We start from the raw sequence: 15,879 nt of genomic DNA, 5'->3' as shown, positions 1-15,879 counted from the left end.
AGTACAGTAGAGTACAGTAGAGTATAGTACAGTGGAGTACAGTAGAGTACAGTACAGTAGAGTACAGTCAAGTATAGTACAGCAGAGTACAGTAGAGTACAGTACAGCAGAGTACAGTAGAGTAGAGTAGAGTACAGTATGAGTAGAGTACAGTAGAGTACAGTACGGTAGAGTACAGTACGTACAGCAGAGTACAGTACGGTAGAGTACAGTACAGCAGAGTACAGTAGAGTATAGTACAGTAGAGTACAGGTACAGCATAGGTTGTACAGTAGAGTACTGCAGAGTAGAGTAAGGTAGAGTACAGTACAGTAGAGTACAGTAGATTATAGGTTGTAGAGTACAGTAGAGTACAGTACAGTATAGGTTGTACAGTAGGTAGAGTACAAAGTATTACAGTATTATAGAGTACATTATACAGCAGAGTACAGTACGGTTATACAGTACAGGTTGTACAGTAGGAGTACAGTAGTATAGTAGGTTGTATTATAGTATAGTACAGTAGAGTACAGTAGTATTATAGGTTGTACAGTATATTATAGAGTACAGTAGAGGTTGTACAGTATAGTACAGGTTGTACAGTAGGTACAGTAGAGTATAGTTGTACAGTAGAGTGCAGTAGAGTTACAGTATAGGTTTACAGTAGGTTGTAGTAGCTTGTACAGTAGGTTGTATTATAGGTTGTACAGGTTATACAGTAGGTTGTAGTACAGTAGAGTAGGTAGTACAGTAGAGTACAGTAGGTTGTATTGTAGGTAGTAGTAGGTTGTAGTATAGGTTGTACAGTAGGTTGTATTATAGTACAGTAGGTTGTACAGTAGGTACAGTAGGTTGTAGGTTGTACAGTAGGTTGTAGTAGGTTGTACAGTAGGTTGTATTGTAGTACAGTAGGTTGTATTGTAGTACAGTAGGTTGAGTACAGTAGAGTATTATAGGTTGTACAGTAGAGTACAGTACAGTACAGTAGTACAGTAGAGTACAGTAGGTTGAGTATAGTAGTATACAGTACAGTACGGTAGAGAACAGTTACAGAGTACAGTACAGTAGGAGTACAGTAGAGTACAGTACAGTAGATTACAGTACAGTAGAGTACAGTAGTATTATAGTACAGTAGGTACAGTATTATAGGTTGTACAGGTTGTAGTATAGGTTGTAGTAGGTTGTATTAGAGTATTAGTACGGTTGTACAGTAGTACAGTAGGTTGTATTATAGGTTATACAGTAGGTTGTATTATAGGTACAGTAGGTTGTACAGTAGGTTGTATTATAGGTTGTACAGTAGGAGTTATAGTACAGTAGGTTGTACAGTAGGTTGTATTATAGGTTGTATTATAGGTTGTAGGTTATATTATAGGTTGTACAGTAGGTTGTATTATAGGTTATATTATAGGTTGTACAGTAGGTTGTAGTAGGTTGTACAGTAGGTTGTAGGTTAGGTTATTAGTAGGTTGTACAGTAGGTTGTGTAGGTTATATTATAGGTTGTACAGTAGGTTGTATAGGTTGTTATAGGTTGTACAGTAGGTTGTATTATAGATTATACAGTAGGTTGTACAGTAGGTTGTATTATAGGTTTTACAGTAGGTTGTACAGTAGGTTGTATTATAGGTTGTTGTAGGTTTATAGGTTGTACAGTAGGTTGTATTATAGGTTGTACAGTAGGTTATACAGTAGGTTGTAGGTTATAGGTTGTACAGTAGGTTTGTATTATAGGGATGTATTAGGTTGTAGGTTGTAGTAGGTTGTACATTATAGGTTGTACAGTAGGTTGTATTATAGGTTGTATTAGGTTGTATTACATAGGTTGTACAGTAGGTTGTATTGTAGGTTGTACAGTAGGTTGTATTATAGGTTGTACAGTAGGTTTGTAGGTTGTACAGTAGGTTATACAGTAGGTTGTATGTATTATGGGTTGTATTATAGGTTGTACAGTAGGTTGTATTATAGGTTGTACAGTAGGTTGTATTATAGGTTGTATAGTAGGTTGTATTATAGGTTTGTAGGTTGTACAGTAGGTTGTACAGTAGGTTGTATTATAGGTTGTACAGTAGGTTATACAGTAGGTTGTATTATAGGTTGTACAGTAGGGGTTGTACAGTAGGTTGTACAGTAGGTTGTATTATAGGTTGTACAGTAGGTTGTACAGTACAGTATGTTGTATTATAGATTATACAGTAGGTTGTACAGTAGGTTGTATTATAGGTTGTACAGTAGGTTGTGTTTATAGGTTGTACAGTAGGTTGTACAGTAGGTTGTACAGTAGGTTGTATTATAGGTTGTACAGTAGGTTGTGCAGTAGGTTGTATTATAGGTTATACAGTAGGTTGTACAGGTTGGTAGGTTGTACAGTAGGTTGTACAGTAGGTTGTATTGTAGGTTGTATTATAGGTTGTACAGTAGGTTGTATTATAGGTTGTACAGTAGGTTGTACAGTAGGTTGTATTATAGATTGTACAGTAGGTTGTACAGTAGGTTGTATTATAGGTTGTACAGTAGGTTATACAGTAGGTTGTACAGTAGGTTGTATTATAGGTTGTATTAGTAGGTTGTATTATAGGTTGTACAGTAGGTTGTACAGTAGGTTGTATTATAGGTTGTACAGTAGGTTGTATTATAGGTTGTACAGTAGGTTGTACAGTAGTTGTACAGTAGGTTGTAAGTTATACAGTAGGTTGTAGGTTGTAGGTTGTACAGTAGGTTGTACTGTAGGTTGTACAGTAGGTTGTACTGTAGTATTATAGGTTGTAGTATAGGTTGTAGGTTTAGTATAGGTTGTACAGTAGGTTGTACAGTAGGTTGTATTATAGGTTATACAGTAGGTTGTACAGTAGGTTGTATTATAGGTTGTATAGGTTGTAGGTTGTACAGTAGGTTGTAGGTTGTACAGTAGGTATTATAGATTATACAGTAGGTTGTACAGTAGGTTGTAGTAGGTTGTATTATAGGTTGTACAGTAGGTTATACAGTAGGTTATACAGTAGGTTGTATTATAGTATTACATTTACATTTAAGTCATTTGTATTATAGGTTGTACAGTAGGTTGTACAGTAGGTTGTATTATAGGTTGTACAGTAGGTTATACAGTAGGTTATACAGTAGGTTGTATTGTAGGTTGTATTATAGGTTGTACAGTAGGTTGTATTATAGGTTATAGTAGGTTGTACAGTAGGTTTAGATTATACAGTAGGTTGTACAGTAGGTGTATTATAGGTTGTACAGTAGGTTATACAGTAGGTTTGTATTATAGGTTGTATTATAGGTTGTATTATAGGTTGTACAGTAGGTTATGCAGTAGGTTATACAGTAGGTTGTATTATAGGTTGTACAGTAGGTTATAGGTTGTACAGTAGGTTGTACAGTAGGTTGTACAGTAAGTTGTACAGTAGGTTGTACAGTAGGTTGTACAGTAGATTATACTGTAGGTTGTACAGTACTTGTATTATAGGTTGTACAGTAGGTTGTATTATAGGTTGTAGTATAGGTTGTATTATAGGTTGTGATGTATTATAGGTAGTACAGTAGGTTGTATTATAGGTTGTATTATAGGTTGTACAGTAGGTTGTATTATAGGTTGTACAGTAGGTTGTTATACAGTAGGTTGTACTGTAGGTTGTACAGTAGGTTGTATTATAGGTTGTATTATAGTATAGGTTGTATTATAGGTTGTACAGTAGGTTATACAGTAGGTTGTATTATAGGTTGTATTATAGGTTGTACAGTAGGTTGTACAGTAGGTTGTACAGTAGGTTGTATAGATTATAGGTTGTATTATAGGTTGTACAGTAGGTTGTATTGTAGGTTGTACAGTAGGTTGTATTATAGGTTATTGTAGGTTTATAGGTTGTATTATAGGTTGTACAGTAGGTTGTACAGTAGGTTGTATTATAGGTTGTACAGTAGGTTATTAGGTTATACAGTAGGTTGTAGTAGTAGGTTGTATTATAGGTTGTACAGTAGGTTATACAGTAGTTTATACAGTAGGTTGTACAGTAGGTTGTATTGTAGGTTGTAGGTTTAGTAGGTTATACAGTAGGTTGTACAGTAGGTTGTATTATAGGTTGTACAGTAGGTTGTATTAGTAGGTTGTATTATAGGTTGTAGTATAGGTTGTATTATAGGTTATACAGTAGGTTGTACAGTAGGTTGTATTGTAGGTTGTACAGTAGGTTATACAGTAGGTTATACAGTAGGTTGTATTAGTAGGTTATACAGTAGGTTGTAGGTTGTACAGTAGGTTGTATTATAGGTTATACAGTAGGTTGTACAGTAGGTTGTATTATAGATTATACAGTAGGTTGTACAGTAGGTTGTATTATAGGTTGTACAGTAGGTTATACAGTAGGTTATAGGTTGTATTAGGTTGTATTATAGGTTATACAGTAGGTTTGTAGGTTACACAGTAGGTTGTACAGTAGGTTGTATTATAGGTTGTATTATAGGTTATGTAGGTTATACAGTAGGTTGTACAGCAGGTTGTATTATAGGTTGTACAGTAAGTTGTACAGTAGGTTGTACAGTAGGTTATACAGTAGGTTGTATTATAGGTTGTATTATAGGTTGTACAGTAGGTTGTATTATAGGTTATACAGTAGGTTGTACAGTAGGTTGTTATAGGTTGTACAGTAGGTTGTATTATAGGTTATACAGTAGGTTGTACTGTAGGTTGTACAGTAGGTTGTATTATAGGTTGTACAGTAGGTTGTATTATAGTAGGTTGTATTATAGGTTGTACAGTAGGTTGTACAGTAGGTTAGGTTGTATTATAGGTTGTACAGTAGGTTGTAGGTTGTACAGTAGGTTGTATTATATTATACAGTAGGTTGTACAGTAGGTTGTATTATAGGTTGTACAGTAGGTTGTAGTATAGGTTGTACAGTAGGTTGTACAGTAGGTTGTATTGTAGGTTGTAGGTTGTATTATAGGATTATACAGTAGGTTGTACAGTAGGTTAGGTTGTATTATAGATTATACAGTAGGTTGTACAGTAGGTTGTATTATAGGTTGTACAGTAGGTTATACAGTAGGTTGTACAGTAGGTTGTACAGTAGGTTGTATTATAGGTTATACAGTAGGTTGTACAGTAGGTTGTATTATAGGTTATACAGTAGGTTGTACAGTAGGTTGTATTATAGGTTGTACAGTAGGTTATACAGTAGGTTGTACAGTAGGTTGTATTATAGGTTGTATTATAGGTTGTATTATAGGTTGTACAGTAGGTTGTATACAGTAGGTATTATAGGTTGTACAGTAGGTTGTATTATAGGTTGTGTAGGTTGTAGTAGGTTGTACAGTAGGTTGTACAGTAGGTTGTATTATATGGGTTGTATTATAGGTTGTACAGTAGGTTGTAGGTTGTATAGGTTGTATTATAGGTTGTACAGTAGGTTGTATTATAGGTTGTATATATAGGTTGTTGTTATAGGTTGTACAGTAGGTTGTACAGTAGGTTGTATTATAGGTTGTATTATAGGTTATACAGTAGGTTGTACAGTAGGTTGTATTATAGGTTGTACAGTAGGTTGTATTGTAGGTTGTACAGTAGGTTGTACAGTAGGTTGTACAGTAGGTTGTACAGTAGGTTATACAGTAGGTTGTATTATAGGTTGTATTATAGGTTGTACAGTAGGTTATACAGTAGGTTATACAGTAGGTTGATAATTTACATTTAGATTCTTACAGTAGGTTGTATTATAGGTTGTATTATAGGTTGTACAGTAGGTTGTACAGTAGGTTGTATTATAGGTTGTACAGTAGGTTGTATTATAGGTTGTACAGTAGGTTGTACAGTAGGTTGTATTATAGATTATACAGTAGGTTGTAGTATAGGTTGTATTATAGGTTGTACAGTAGGTTTACAGTAGGTTTGTACAGTAGGTTGTATTATAGGTTGTATTATAGGTTGTACAGTAGGTTGTACAGTAGGTTGTATTATAGGTTGTACAGTAGGTTGTACAGTAGGTTGTACAGTAGGTTTGTAGGTTGTATAGGTTGGTTGTACAGTAGGTTATAACAGTAGGTTGATTATAGGTTGTAGTATGTTGTATTATAGGTGCTCATTATCAGTAGGTTGTATTTAGGTTGGTTGAACTTTAGGTTGTACAGTATGTATTTTTTCTCCCTAGGTTATCAGTAGGTTGACATATGGCCCTGGTTGCAGAGGTTGTACCAGGATCCCCGGTTGCAAGGTTGTCAGTTTTCATGCCTTGGACCTAGGAAACACAGCTTGTGCTAGGTTGTACAGTAGGTTATACAGTAGTTTATACAGTAGGTTCCACAGTAGGTTGAAAGAGCTGTTCTTTTTCCTTTGTCTCCTTGTTAGGTTACACAGTAGGTTGCGTGGAATAGGTTTCAGTAGGTTGTATTATAGTTCAGTAGGTTCACAGTAGGTTGTATTATAGGGCCATGATACACGCTGGAACATAATCTCCTCAAAAACGAGGACGGCTTTGAGGATATGTTTATTATTGTGGAAAATATGAAGGGCTTTGTGATAACTAAGTAGGTTATGCAATGCGGATGGGGCTTTGCTCAATATGTACATGGTTATCTCTTTTTCAAGGTTGTATTTTCTCCCCCCATTAAACATATTTATTATATATAATAAACAGTGCGGTATGGGTTTTAGGTTGTATTATAGGTTATACGGAAGGTTTAAGGTTTTTTTATTTAGGTTTACAGTATGTTTATTTATTACAAAATAACACAAGGTTATAAGTAGGTTAACATTAAAGGTTGTATTTAGACAGTAGGTTTAAGGTTGTACAGTATGTTGTACATTATACAGCATCAAGGACAGGTTGTACAAACATGTATCTAGGTTGTAGGTTGCAGCAGAGCCATCCTTATGATTATAATTAGGTTGTATTACTACTAGGTTATCAAACATGTATCTATTTAGTTGCAGCAGTACAGTATCCTTATGTGTGTTATACAGTAGGTTGTATTGTACTACTACTATCAAACATGTATCTATCTGTCTGCAGCAGAGCCATCCTTTGTATGAGTGTCTACTACTATCAAACATTGTACAGTAGGTACTACTATATTATAGGTTGTACATCCTTATACATCCTTATGTGTAGGGTGTCTACTACTACTACTATCAAACATGTTTCAGTCTGTCTGCAGCAGAGCCATCCTTATGTGTGAGGGTGTGTACTACTACTATCAAACATGTATTATCTGTTGTACAGCAGAGCCATCCTTATGTGTGTATAGGGTGTATTACTACTACTATCAAACATGTTATCAGTCTGTCTGCAGCAGAGCCATCCTTATGTGTGAGGCTGCGTGTGCATGTATAGGTTGTAATATAGGTTGTATATGTACAACAGTATATGTATCTTTTTCATGATCACAATCTTGTGAAGGTTATACTCCAAGAGGTTCCCCCCCCCCCACCCCCCCAGTAGGTTATACAATATCTGTCCCTCAACCATTCGAGACTCCCTCCCACAGCCCCCTCCTCAGAATAAAAAAAATAAAAATAAAATTAATTCCATTTTTCAAGAATCCCCACAATGCACCAACAGTAGGTTACCAGGAGATACAAAGTTGTATTAAGGTTGTATTATAGGTTGTACAGTAAAGGTTACAGTAGGTTGTAAAGGTTGTACAGTAGGTTGTACAAAGTGTACAGTAGGTTGTACAGTAAAGTAAGTTGTACAATGAAAAACATAAAATAAATACATTTAAAACAAGGTTGACATCAAGTTGACAGTAGGTTGAAATCATAACAGCAATGCCAAGGTTGTATATGTATAGGTTGTACAGTGGTTGTACAGTAGGTTGTACAGTAGGTTTACATGTATAGGTTGTATTATGTTCTTTTATGTGTTTATTTGTTGTACAGTAGGTTGTGTTATGCATGTTGTACAGCATTATAGGTTCTATTTTTAGGTTGTACAGTAGGTTGTACAGTAGGGCAAACAGGTTGTATTATAGGTTGTAAAAACACTGCCAGGTTGGTATAGGTTGTACAAGGTTGTACAGTAGGTTGTACAGTAGGTTGTATTATAGGTTGTTGTAGAACATGTGAACTGTGGTTTATCAGTATTTATGGTTGAACTTTAGAGAGTGATGTTTTTTCCCCCTTTATCTTTGCAGATGCATCAGGATCCTCACGGCAGCAACTCCACTCCCACTTGTATTTCTGTCTCCACCTCACATCTTTTTTTGTCTCCTTGTTGCGTGGAATACCAGTTCAGTTCCCTCACCCAACATCCATCCCTCAAAACGAGGACGGCTTTGAGGATATGATTATTATTGTGGCTTGAAGGGCCTCAGCCAATGCGGATGGGGCTTTCCCTCCCTTTTTCAGCTTCCCCCACTTAAACATATTTATTAATATCAAAGTGTTGTAACATCACAGTCAGCAACTTTATTACCCACAAGGAAGGGGTAACATTAAAGTATTAACTCCACATCCCAGACCTTCAGCTTCCCTCAGCCCATCCCATCTATCTCTATCAAACATGCCACCCTCAGCCCATCCCATCCCAAACATGTATCTATCTGTCTCAGCAGAGCCATCCCATCTATCTCTCAAACTGGCCAGTCTGTCTCAGCCCATCCCATCCCAACCCTCAGCTTCCCTCAGCCCATCCCATCTACTCTCTGCATGTATCCATCTGTCTGCAGCAGAGCCATCCATCCCATCCAACCCTCATCTTCCCTCAGCCCATCCCATCTATCTCTGATAGTGCCACCCTCAGCCCATCACATCCCGAACCCTCAGCTTCCCCCTCCCCCCCCCCATCCCCAATATCTGTCCCTCAACCATTCGAGACCCCTCCCACAGCCCCCCATCCTCGGAATAAAAAAAAATAAAAAATAAAATTAATTCCATTCCCACCAGCAACCCCATCCCCTTGTCAGCAAACTAATGAAAAAAATAAAATAAATACATTTCCATCAGGACAACCATAACAGCAATGCCCTGTATATGTTTGTGTGCGTGTCTGCTGGGCACTATTACATGTATGTGTGTTCTTGTATGTGTTTATTTGAATGATCCCATGCATGTGTACCAACACCTGCAGCTTCCCTCAGCCCATCCCATCTATCTCTGCTGGCCACTTTTTCAGCCCATCCCATCTCCACACCCTCCAGCTTCCCTCAAGCCCATCCCATCTATCTCTGCTCAGCCCATCCCCCTCAGCCCAACCCATCCCAACCCTCAGCTTCCCTCAGCCCATCCCATCATTCTCTCTCTGCTGGCCACCCCCAGTCCCAACTCCCATCCCAACCCTCAGCTTCCCTCAGCCCATCCCCTCAGCCCATCCCATCCCAACCTCAGCTTCCTCAGCCCATCCCATCCCTCAGCTTCCCTCAGCCCATCCCATCCCTCAGCTTCCCTCAGCCCATCCCATCTATCTCTCTCTGCAACTCCCCTCAGCCCATCCACATCCCAACCCTCAGCTTCCCTCAGCCCATCCCATCTATCTCTGCTGGCCACCCTCAGCCCATCCCATCCCAACCCTCAGCTTCCCTCAGCCCATCCCATCTATCTCTGCTGGCCACCCTCAGCCCATCCCATCCCAACCCTCAGCTTCCCTCAGCCCATCCCATCTATCTCTGTTGGCCACCACTTTGTGTTTCTATGCAACACATATCTTTCAACTATGCTGTGATGTTTAACGTACAATTTCAATATATCTTATCGAATAGAATCCACAGATTGCGTGTTGAAGATAAATACTTTTACTAAGAGTATTAGTATATCAGTAATTGACTGACCCGGTCTCTCCAGATCTCCTAACAGACCGATTTCTAGGGTCAATTTTAGATCGATGTTATGCATTTTCAGCCATTCCTGAACCCGAGAGCCAGAAAAAGGCTCCCTGAAGGCATGCTGCTCACCAAAATAACACACTCAATGGAAATATCAACACGTAACTGCCTATTTTTCTTCCTCGTCCAATTACACAAGTTCAAAGGTTAAAAAAAGATTGTATCAGACAGAAGATGGATGCGGTTTGCCTGGCTACCCAGACTCCTCAGCCTGGCTACCCAGACTCCTTAGCCTGGCTACCCAGACTCCTTAGTCTGGCCAAATGCCACGCCATGCCCACGAACGTTAGAACGAGAGTAGCAGAAGAACTCAGGTTGATTCGTCCGGCTAGGATATGATACAAACACTCTAAAACACATTAACAACAGATAAATCACACAGTTGACATGTTTCTGGAGATCTCAGTTCACGCTAGTCCAATGTAACCACTCCTAAAGAGCCTGTGGAATCCAACAGAGCCCTAAGTTCCCCTCATCTCTGATGGAATCCAACTGTCTGAGTTCCCTCATGGAATCCAACAGAGCCTGTCTAAGTTCCCCTCATCTCTGAATCCAACAGAGCCTGTCTAAGTTCCCCTAAGTTCATCTCTGATGGAATCCAACAGAGCCTGTCTAAGTTCCCCTCATCTCTGATGGAATCCAACAGAGCCTGTCTAAGTTCCCCTCATCTCTGATGGAATCCAACAGAGCCTGTCTAAGTTCCCCTCATCTCTGATGGACGGAATCCAACAGAGCCTGTCTGTTCCCCTCATCTCTGATGGAATCCAACAGAGCCTGTCTGAGTTCCCTCATCTCTGATGGAATCCAACAGAGCCTGTCTAAGTTCCCCTCATCTCTGATGGAATCCAACAGAGCCTGTCTAAGTTCCCTCATCTCTGATGGAATCCAACAGAGCCTGTCTAGAGTTCCCCCTCATCTCTGATGGAATCCAACAGAGCCTGTCTGAGTTCCCCTCATCTCTGATGGAATCCAACAGAGCCTGATGGAATCCAACAGAGCCTGTCTGAGTTCCCCTCATCTCTGATGGAATCCAACAGAGCCTGAGTTCCCCTCATCTCTGATGGAATCCAACAGAGCCTGTCTGAGCCCCTCATCTCTGATGGAATCCAACAGAGCCTGTCTGAGTTCCCCTCATCTCTGATGGAATCCAACAGAGCCTGTCTAAGTTCCCCTCATCTCTGACGGAATCCAACAAAACTCTCACATTTGTTGTTTTAAATGGTTTGTCCATCGGTCGTCAGTGTACAGTAATTCCCTTTCCTGTTTTGATTTTCAGACAATGTGAACAGAAAAGTGTTCAAGAAGAGTGTGAAACCAGGATGGCACTACTTTGGAAGGAAAATGGTCAGTGGTCCATTCCCAGTATGTAATGTAGAAGCCATCCCATACACTGAAACCGATTTAACCTAGTCCTGGACTGAAAAGTGAGATTTTCCATTGAGCATGCAATTTAGTCCAGTACTAGGCTTAATCTGTTCTAACTAATTGGAATTGATTTATCTCTCTGTTCCTCGTGAGACTGTGTTGCCTCACTAATACATTTTACACACTGTTTATTTTATTGATGAAATTGATGTGTGAATTTATATATTTGTTTTTTTCAACTATTTGTTTTTTTTCATGTGTTATAGGACGTTGCTGATTTTGAATGGGTGATGTGGTTCACAACATTCCGCAATCACATCCTATTCGCCCTCGCCGGTCATGTGATCTTTGCCAAAGTCTGCTCCCTGATATCGCCCAGGGTGTGTATTCACAGTTACAAAGACCTCCCACACTCAAAATGTAGGTCTCAAAAGGCACCCTTATAGGGCTCTGGGCAATATAGTAGTGTACTATAGAGAGATTAGGATCCCAGTGAGGGATAAAGCCTAAATGTAGCTTTTTAGGTTTGTGTAACAATTTACATTAAGGGAAAGGGGGGATACCTAGTCAGATGTACGACTGAATGCATTCAACTGAAATGTGTCTTCCGTACTTAACCCAAGCCCGCTGCCTTAATCGACATGCACGTCAGTTGTTGGGGGTTAACTGCTTTGCTCAGAGGCAGAACGACAAGATTTTTACCTAGCGGTCCTGACGCCTCTAGTTGCTCGTATACCTGTGTAGTACCACTGTAATTACGCATAGAAACAACATTTTATTAACATGTTGTTATAGTAACTGAATGTTAATTTGCTTAACACTGTAATTTGGAGTGTTTTTTAAAAATCTTTTTATTATTGTATATTATGCCTAGTAAAAAGCACGAGTTGGCTGACTAATGGAATAGCACATGTATGTATAATCAAAGATTATGCTCCCAATAATGTAAGGGGGTAAACACCTGACAACACCTGTGTTCATGTATGTTTTAAACATGCTTTTTGTTTTACGCTTGCGATGAAGATTGGTATGGATGATTGGTATTGCAAGGTAACATTATTAAACAATATACAACTCTTAATTAGAATATATATATATATATATATATATATATATATATATATATAAAAAGGTATTTCATTTCATCCCAACCGTCATCACTTCAGTGTAATCAACCATCTATGACGTCGTCATCGCTGCTGTTTGGTTCCTAATGTATCTGTTGGATGCATATGTCATCTGGACTTGAGTATATCACATCATAGTAACAATGTCCTAGATTTATCACTGCAATCATTGACATTTCTGATAACATTTTATTAACCTTGTAATTAAAGTTATAATAACTTTGATTTAACCTTGTAATTAAGTTATAATAACGTTGCTATATAGTTGTAATAATAACATATCATACCATTTTTACAACATTGTCACAACATCGTTACAACATTGTAATAATATTATCATAATAACTTTGTAATAACCTTTTGGTAACCTTATAACAACCTTGCAATAACATTGTAAAATATATATATATATATATTCAAATAACCTTGTTACAACCTTGTAATAATGTTGGCTCTTCCTGCTCCACAGCACAGGTCGTTGATCTATGGATTGTACGGTGGCTTGGCGGTGCTGGTCAGTATGGGCGGGGGCTTCCTGGCTCTGGTCCTTTCACACTGCTTCATCCTCTACAGCGTGGCTCTGGTCAAGAGGAAGTGGATCGTCTTTGTCGCCGGTCTCGCCAGCCTGGCCACCTTCAAGATGGAACCTTTTAATACTTGGCAGGTGGGTTGGCTAAACTTAGATCTGATTGGTTGATTGGTTGATTGGTTGATTGGACCACTTTAAATATTTCTACCCTATTCCTGTCCTTGTCTCAACAACGTCAAGCAAGTGTCAGGTTAGTGTTCGCACTCAACTATTGGTACGATGGATTCGCAACACCCTGCCCTGTGTATTCAGAACTAAACTTTAACAGTCCAGTACTATCCTGGTACATAGCTAGTGTAGATTCACCTTCTTCCCGGAGCTGAGGGAATAAATGTCAGTCCTGGAAGTGCTATCTTTTTGACTGCGATTAGACATTTCAAAGTAAATATGCACCAAATGTCATTTAGTATTTTGAACTAACTTTTAAATGTATGTAGCTTAACTTTCTGGAATGGATTTTTTAATAGTCATTGGTGTATTAGTTCTTGAATAGAAGTTTGAAGTCTTGACAAAGTATGGCATCCATATTGGGAAGATGTCAGTTGTTTGACAAAAGTTCCTCAGTAATGACTGACATTGGGGCGGCAGGGTAGCCAAGTGGTAACCGAAAGGTTGCAAGTTCGAATCCCCGAGCTGACAAGGTACAAATCTGAACAGGCAGTTAACCCACTGTTCCTAGGCCGTCATTGAAAATAAGAATTAGTTCTTAACTGACTTGCCTGGTTAAATAAAGGTAAAATGAAAAAAATAAAACATCATGTTCACATCTCCTCCAGCAAGGTTTTGTGACGGGATACTTCGAGCTGCAAGACATCTTGTTCTACGGAGGATCCTGTTTCACCATAATGCGCTGTATGAGCTTTGCTCTGGAGAACTGTGAGAAGAAGGATGGCAACTACACCTTCACTGACCTGCTCAAATACAACTTCTACCTTCCATTCTTCTACTTTGGACCCATCCAGACGTTCGATCAGTTCCATGTTCAGGTGAGCCATTCTTCTACTTTGGACCCATCCAGACGTTCGATCAGTTCCATGTTCAGGTGAGCCATTCTTCTACTTTAGACCCATCCAGACTTTCGATCAGTTCCATGTTCAGGTGAGCCATTCTTCTACTTTGGACCCATCCAGACTTTCGATCAGTTCCATGTTCAGGTGAGCCATTCTTCTACTTTAGACCCATCCAGACTTTCGATCAGTTCCATGTTCAGGTGAGCCATTCTTCTACTTTGTACTCATCCAGACGTTCCATCAGTACCTTGTTTAGATGATTTATATCCTTGAGCAGGTGAAGCTGGCCGTCATAATTACATTGACATTGTAATATTTCACTAGAGTATTAAAGTTCATCAATTTGATGTCACTTTAGTTTGTTTTCTATATATTTGTTGTTTTATAGAACTAATGTATTGGTCAGTTATTTTATTTTTTTACCATACCATGATCTTTAAACTTTGAATTCCCCCCCAGGCCAACAACCCTAACCTGACCCGTAAGCAGAGAGAGATGTGGAACATTACCACCGGGGCTTTGTTGCACCTAGGAGCCATTTTTGTGGTGGACGTGTTCTTCCACTACCTGTACATCCTGACCATCCCCAACGACATGAAGCTGGTCAAGCAGCTGTCCGACTGGTCCTTGGGTCAGTTCAGCTAACTTTAAGGTTCAACATTTATCAGTGTGGGCCAGGAGTTTTTCCTGATCAGGAACACATAATCATGAAAGAAAGGTTATAGCCCTTCTTCTCAAGCATTGAAATGCACTAAGGCCGGGATTCAATCCCATCACACTTTGTCGACAATGCACCTTTTAAAGGCAATGTTTCCCGTGTTTGCAGAGACCGCATTCACGGTAAACACTGCATATGTTTTCTTCACGGTAAACACTGCATATGTTTTCTTAAATGTAAACACTGCATAAGTTTTCTTCACGGTAAACACTGCATATGTTTTCTTCAAGGTAAACACTGCATATGTTTTCTTCACGGTAAACACTGCATATGTTTTCTTCACGGTAAACACTGCATATGTTTTCTTCACGGTAAACACTGCATATGTTTTCTTCACGGTAAACACTGCATATGTTTTCTTCACGGTAAACACTGCATATGTTTTCTTCATGGTAAACACTGCATATGTTTTCTTCATGGTAAACACTGCATATGTTTTCTTCAAGGTAAACACTGCATATGTTTTCTTCACGGTAAACACTGCATATGTTTTCTTCATGGTAAACACTGCATATGTTTTCTTCAAGGTAAACACTGCATATGTTTTCTTCATGGTAAACACTGCATATGTTTTCTTCACGGTAAACACTGCATATGTTTTCTTCATGGTAAACACTGCATATGTTTTCTTCAAGGTAAACACTGCATATGTTTTCTTCAAGGTAAACACTGCATATGTTTTCTTCAAGGTAAACACTGCATATGTTTTCTTCAATGTAAACACTGCAGATGTTTTCTTCACGGTAAACACTGCATATGTTTTCTTCAATGTAAACACTGCATATGTTTTTTTCAATGTAAACACTGCATATGTTTTCTTCACGGTAAACACTGCATATGTTTTCTTCAATGTAAACACTGCATATGTTTTCTTCACGGTAAACACTGCATATGTTTTCTTCACGGTAAACACTGCATATGTTTTCTTCACGGTAAACACTGCATATGTTTTCTTCATATGTTTTCTTCGGTAAACACTGCATATGTTTTCTTCATGGTAAACACTGCATATGTTTTCTTCAAGGTAAACACTGCATATGCTTTCTTCAATGTAAACACTGCATATGTTTTCTTCAAGGTAAACACTGCATATGTTTTCTTCAAGGTAAACACTGCATATGTTTTCTTCACGGTAAACACTGCATATGTTTTCTTCAAGGTAAACACTGTATATGTTTTCTTCATGGTAAACACTGCATATGTTTTCTTCAAGGTAAACACTGTATATGTTTTCTTCATGGTAAACACTGCATATGTTTTCTTCACGGTAAACACTGCA

General features: G+C 38.7%; 2 protein-coding genes across 5 annotated transcripts in view; both read left to right on the top strand.

Moving 5' to 3' along the window:
* The window catches only part of LOC135507575 (protein-cysteine N-palmitoyltransferase HHAT-like protein), a 32,147-nt gene extending 16,633 nt beyond the window's left edge, over nt 1-15,514 (top strand). For 3 of the 4 annotated variants that reach the window (XM_064927118.1, XM_064927100.1, XM_064927109.1), the window contains exons 3-8: nt 11,068-11,135; nt 11,423-11,536; nt 12,180-12,206; nt 12,753-12,947; nt 13,649-13,858; nt 14,342-15,514. In XM_064927118.1, coding sequence (XP_064783190.1) covers nt 11,068-11,135; nt 11,423-11,536; nt 12,180-12,206; nt 12,753-12,947; nt 13,649-13,858; nt 14,342-14,527 — 800 coding nt within the window. In that variant the 3' untranslated portion in view covers nt 14,528-15,514. The remainder of the gene's footprint in view (nt 1-11,067; nt 11,136-11,422; nt 11,537-12,179; nt 12,207-12,752; nt 12,948-13,648; nt 13,859-14,341) is intronic. The other variant, XM_064927127.1, reaches the window with a different exon arrangement.
* Nucleotides 14,690-15,879, top strand: part of LOC135518747 (vasoactive intestinal polypeptide receptor-like) — a 46,350-nt gene continuing 45,160 nt past the window's right edge. Inside the window, exon 1 of the mRNA XM_064943821.1 lies at nt 14,690-14,722. Within this exon, the coding sequence (XP_064799893.1) occupies nt 14,690-14,722 (33 nt within the window). The remainder of the gene's footprint in view (nt 14,723-15,879) is intronic.

Source organism: Oncorhynchus masou, chromosome 3, assembly GCF_036934945.1.
Source record: "Oncorhynchus masou masou isolate Uvic2021 chromosome 3, UVic_Omas_1.1, whole genome shotgun sequence".
Taxonomy (NCBI): domain Eukaryota; kingdom Metazoa; phylum Chordata; class Actinopteri; order Salmoniformes; family Salmonidae; genus Oncorhynchus; species Oncorhynchus masou.
Note: the sequence above shows the minus strand (reverse complement) of the source record. Positions and strands in the feature narration are given on the sequence as shown.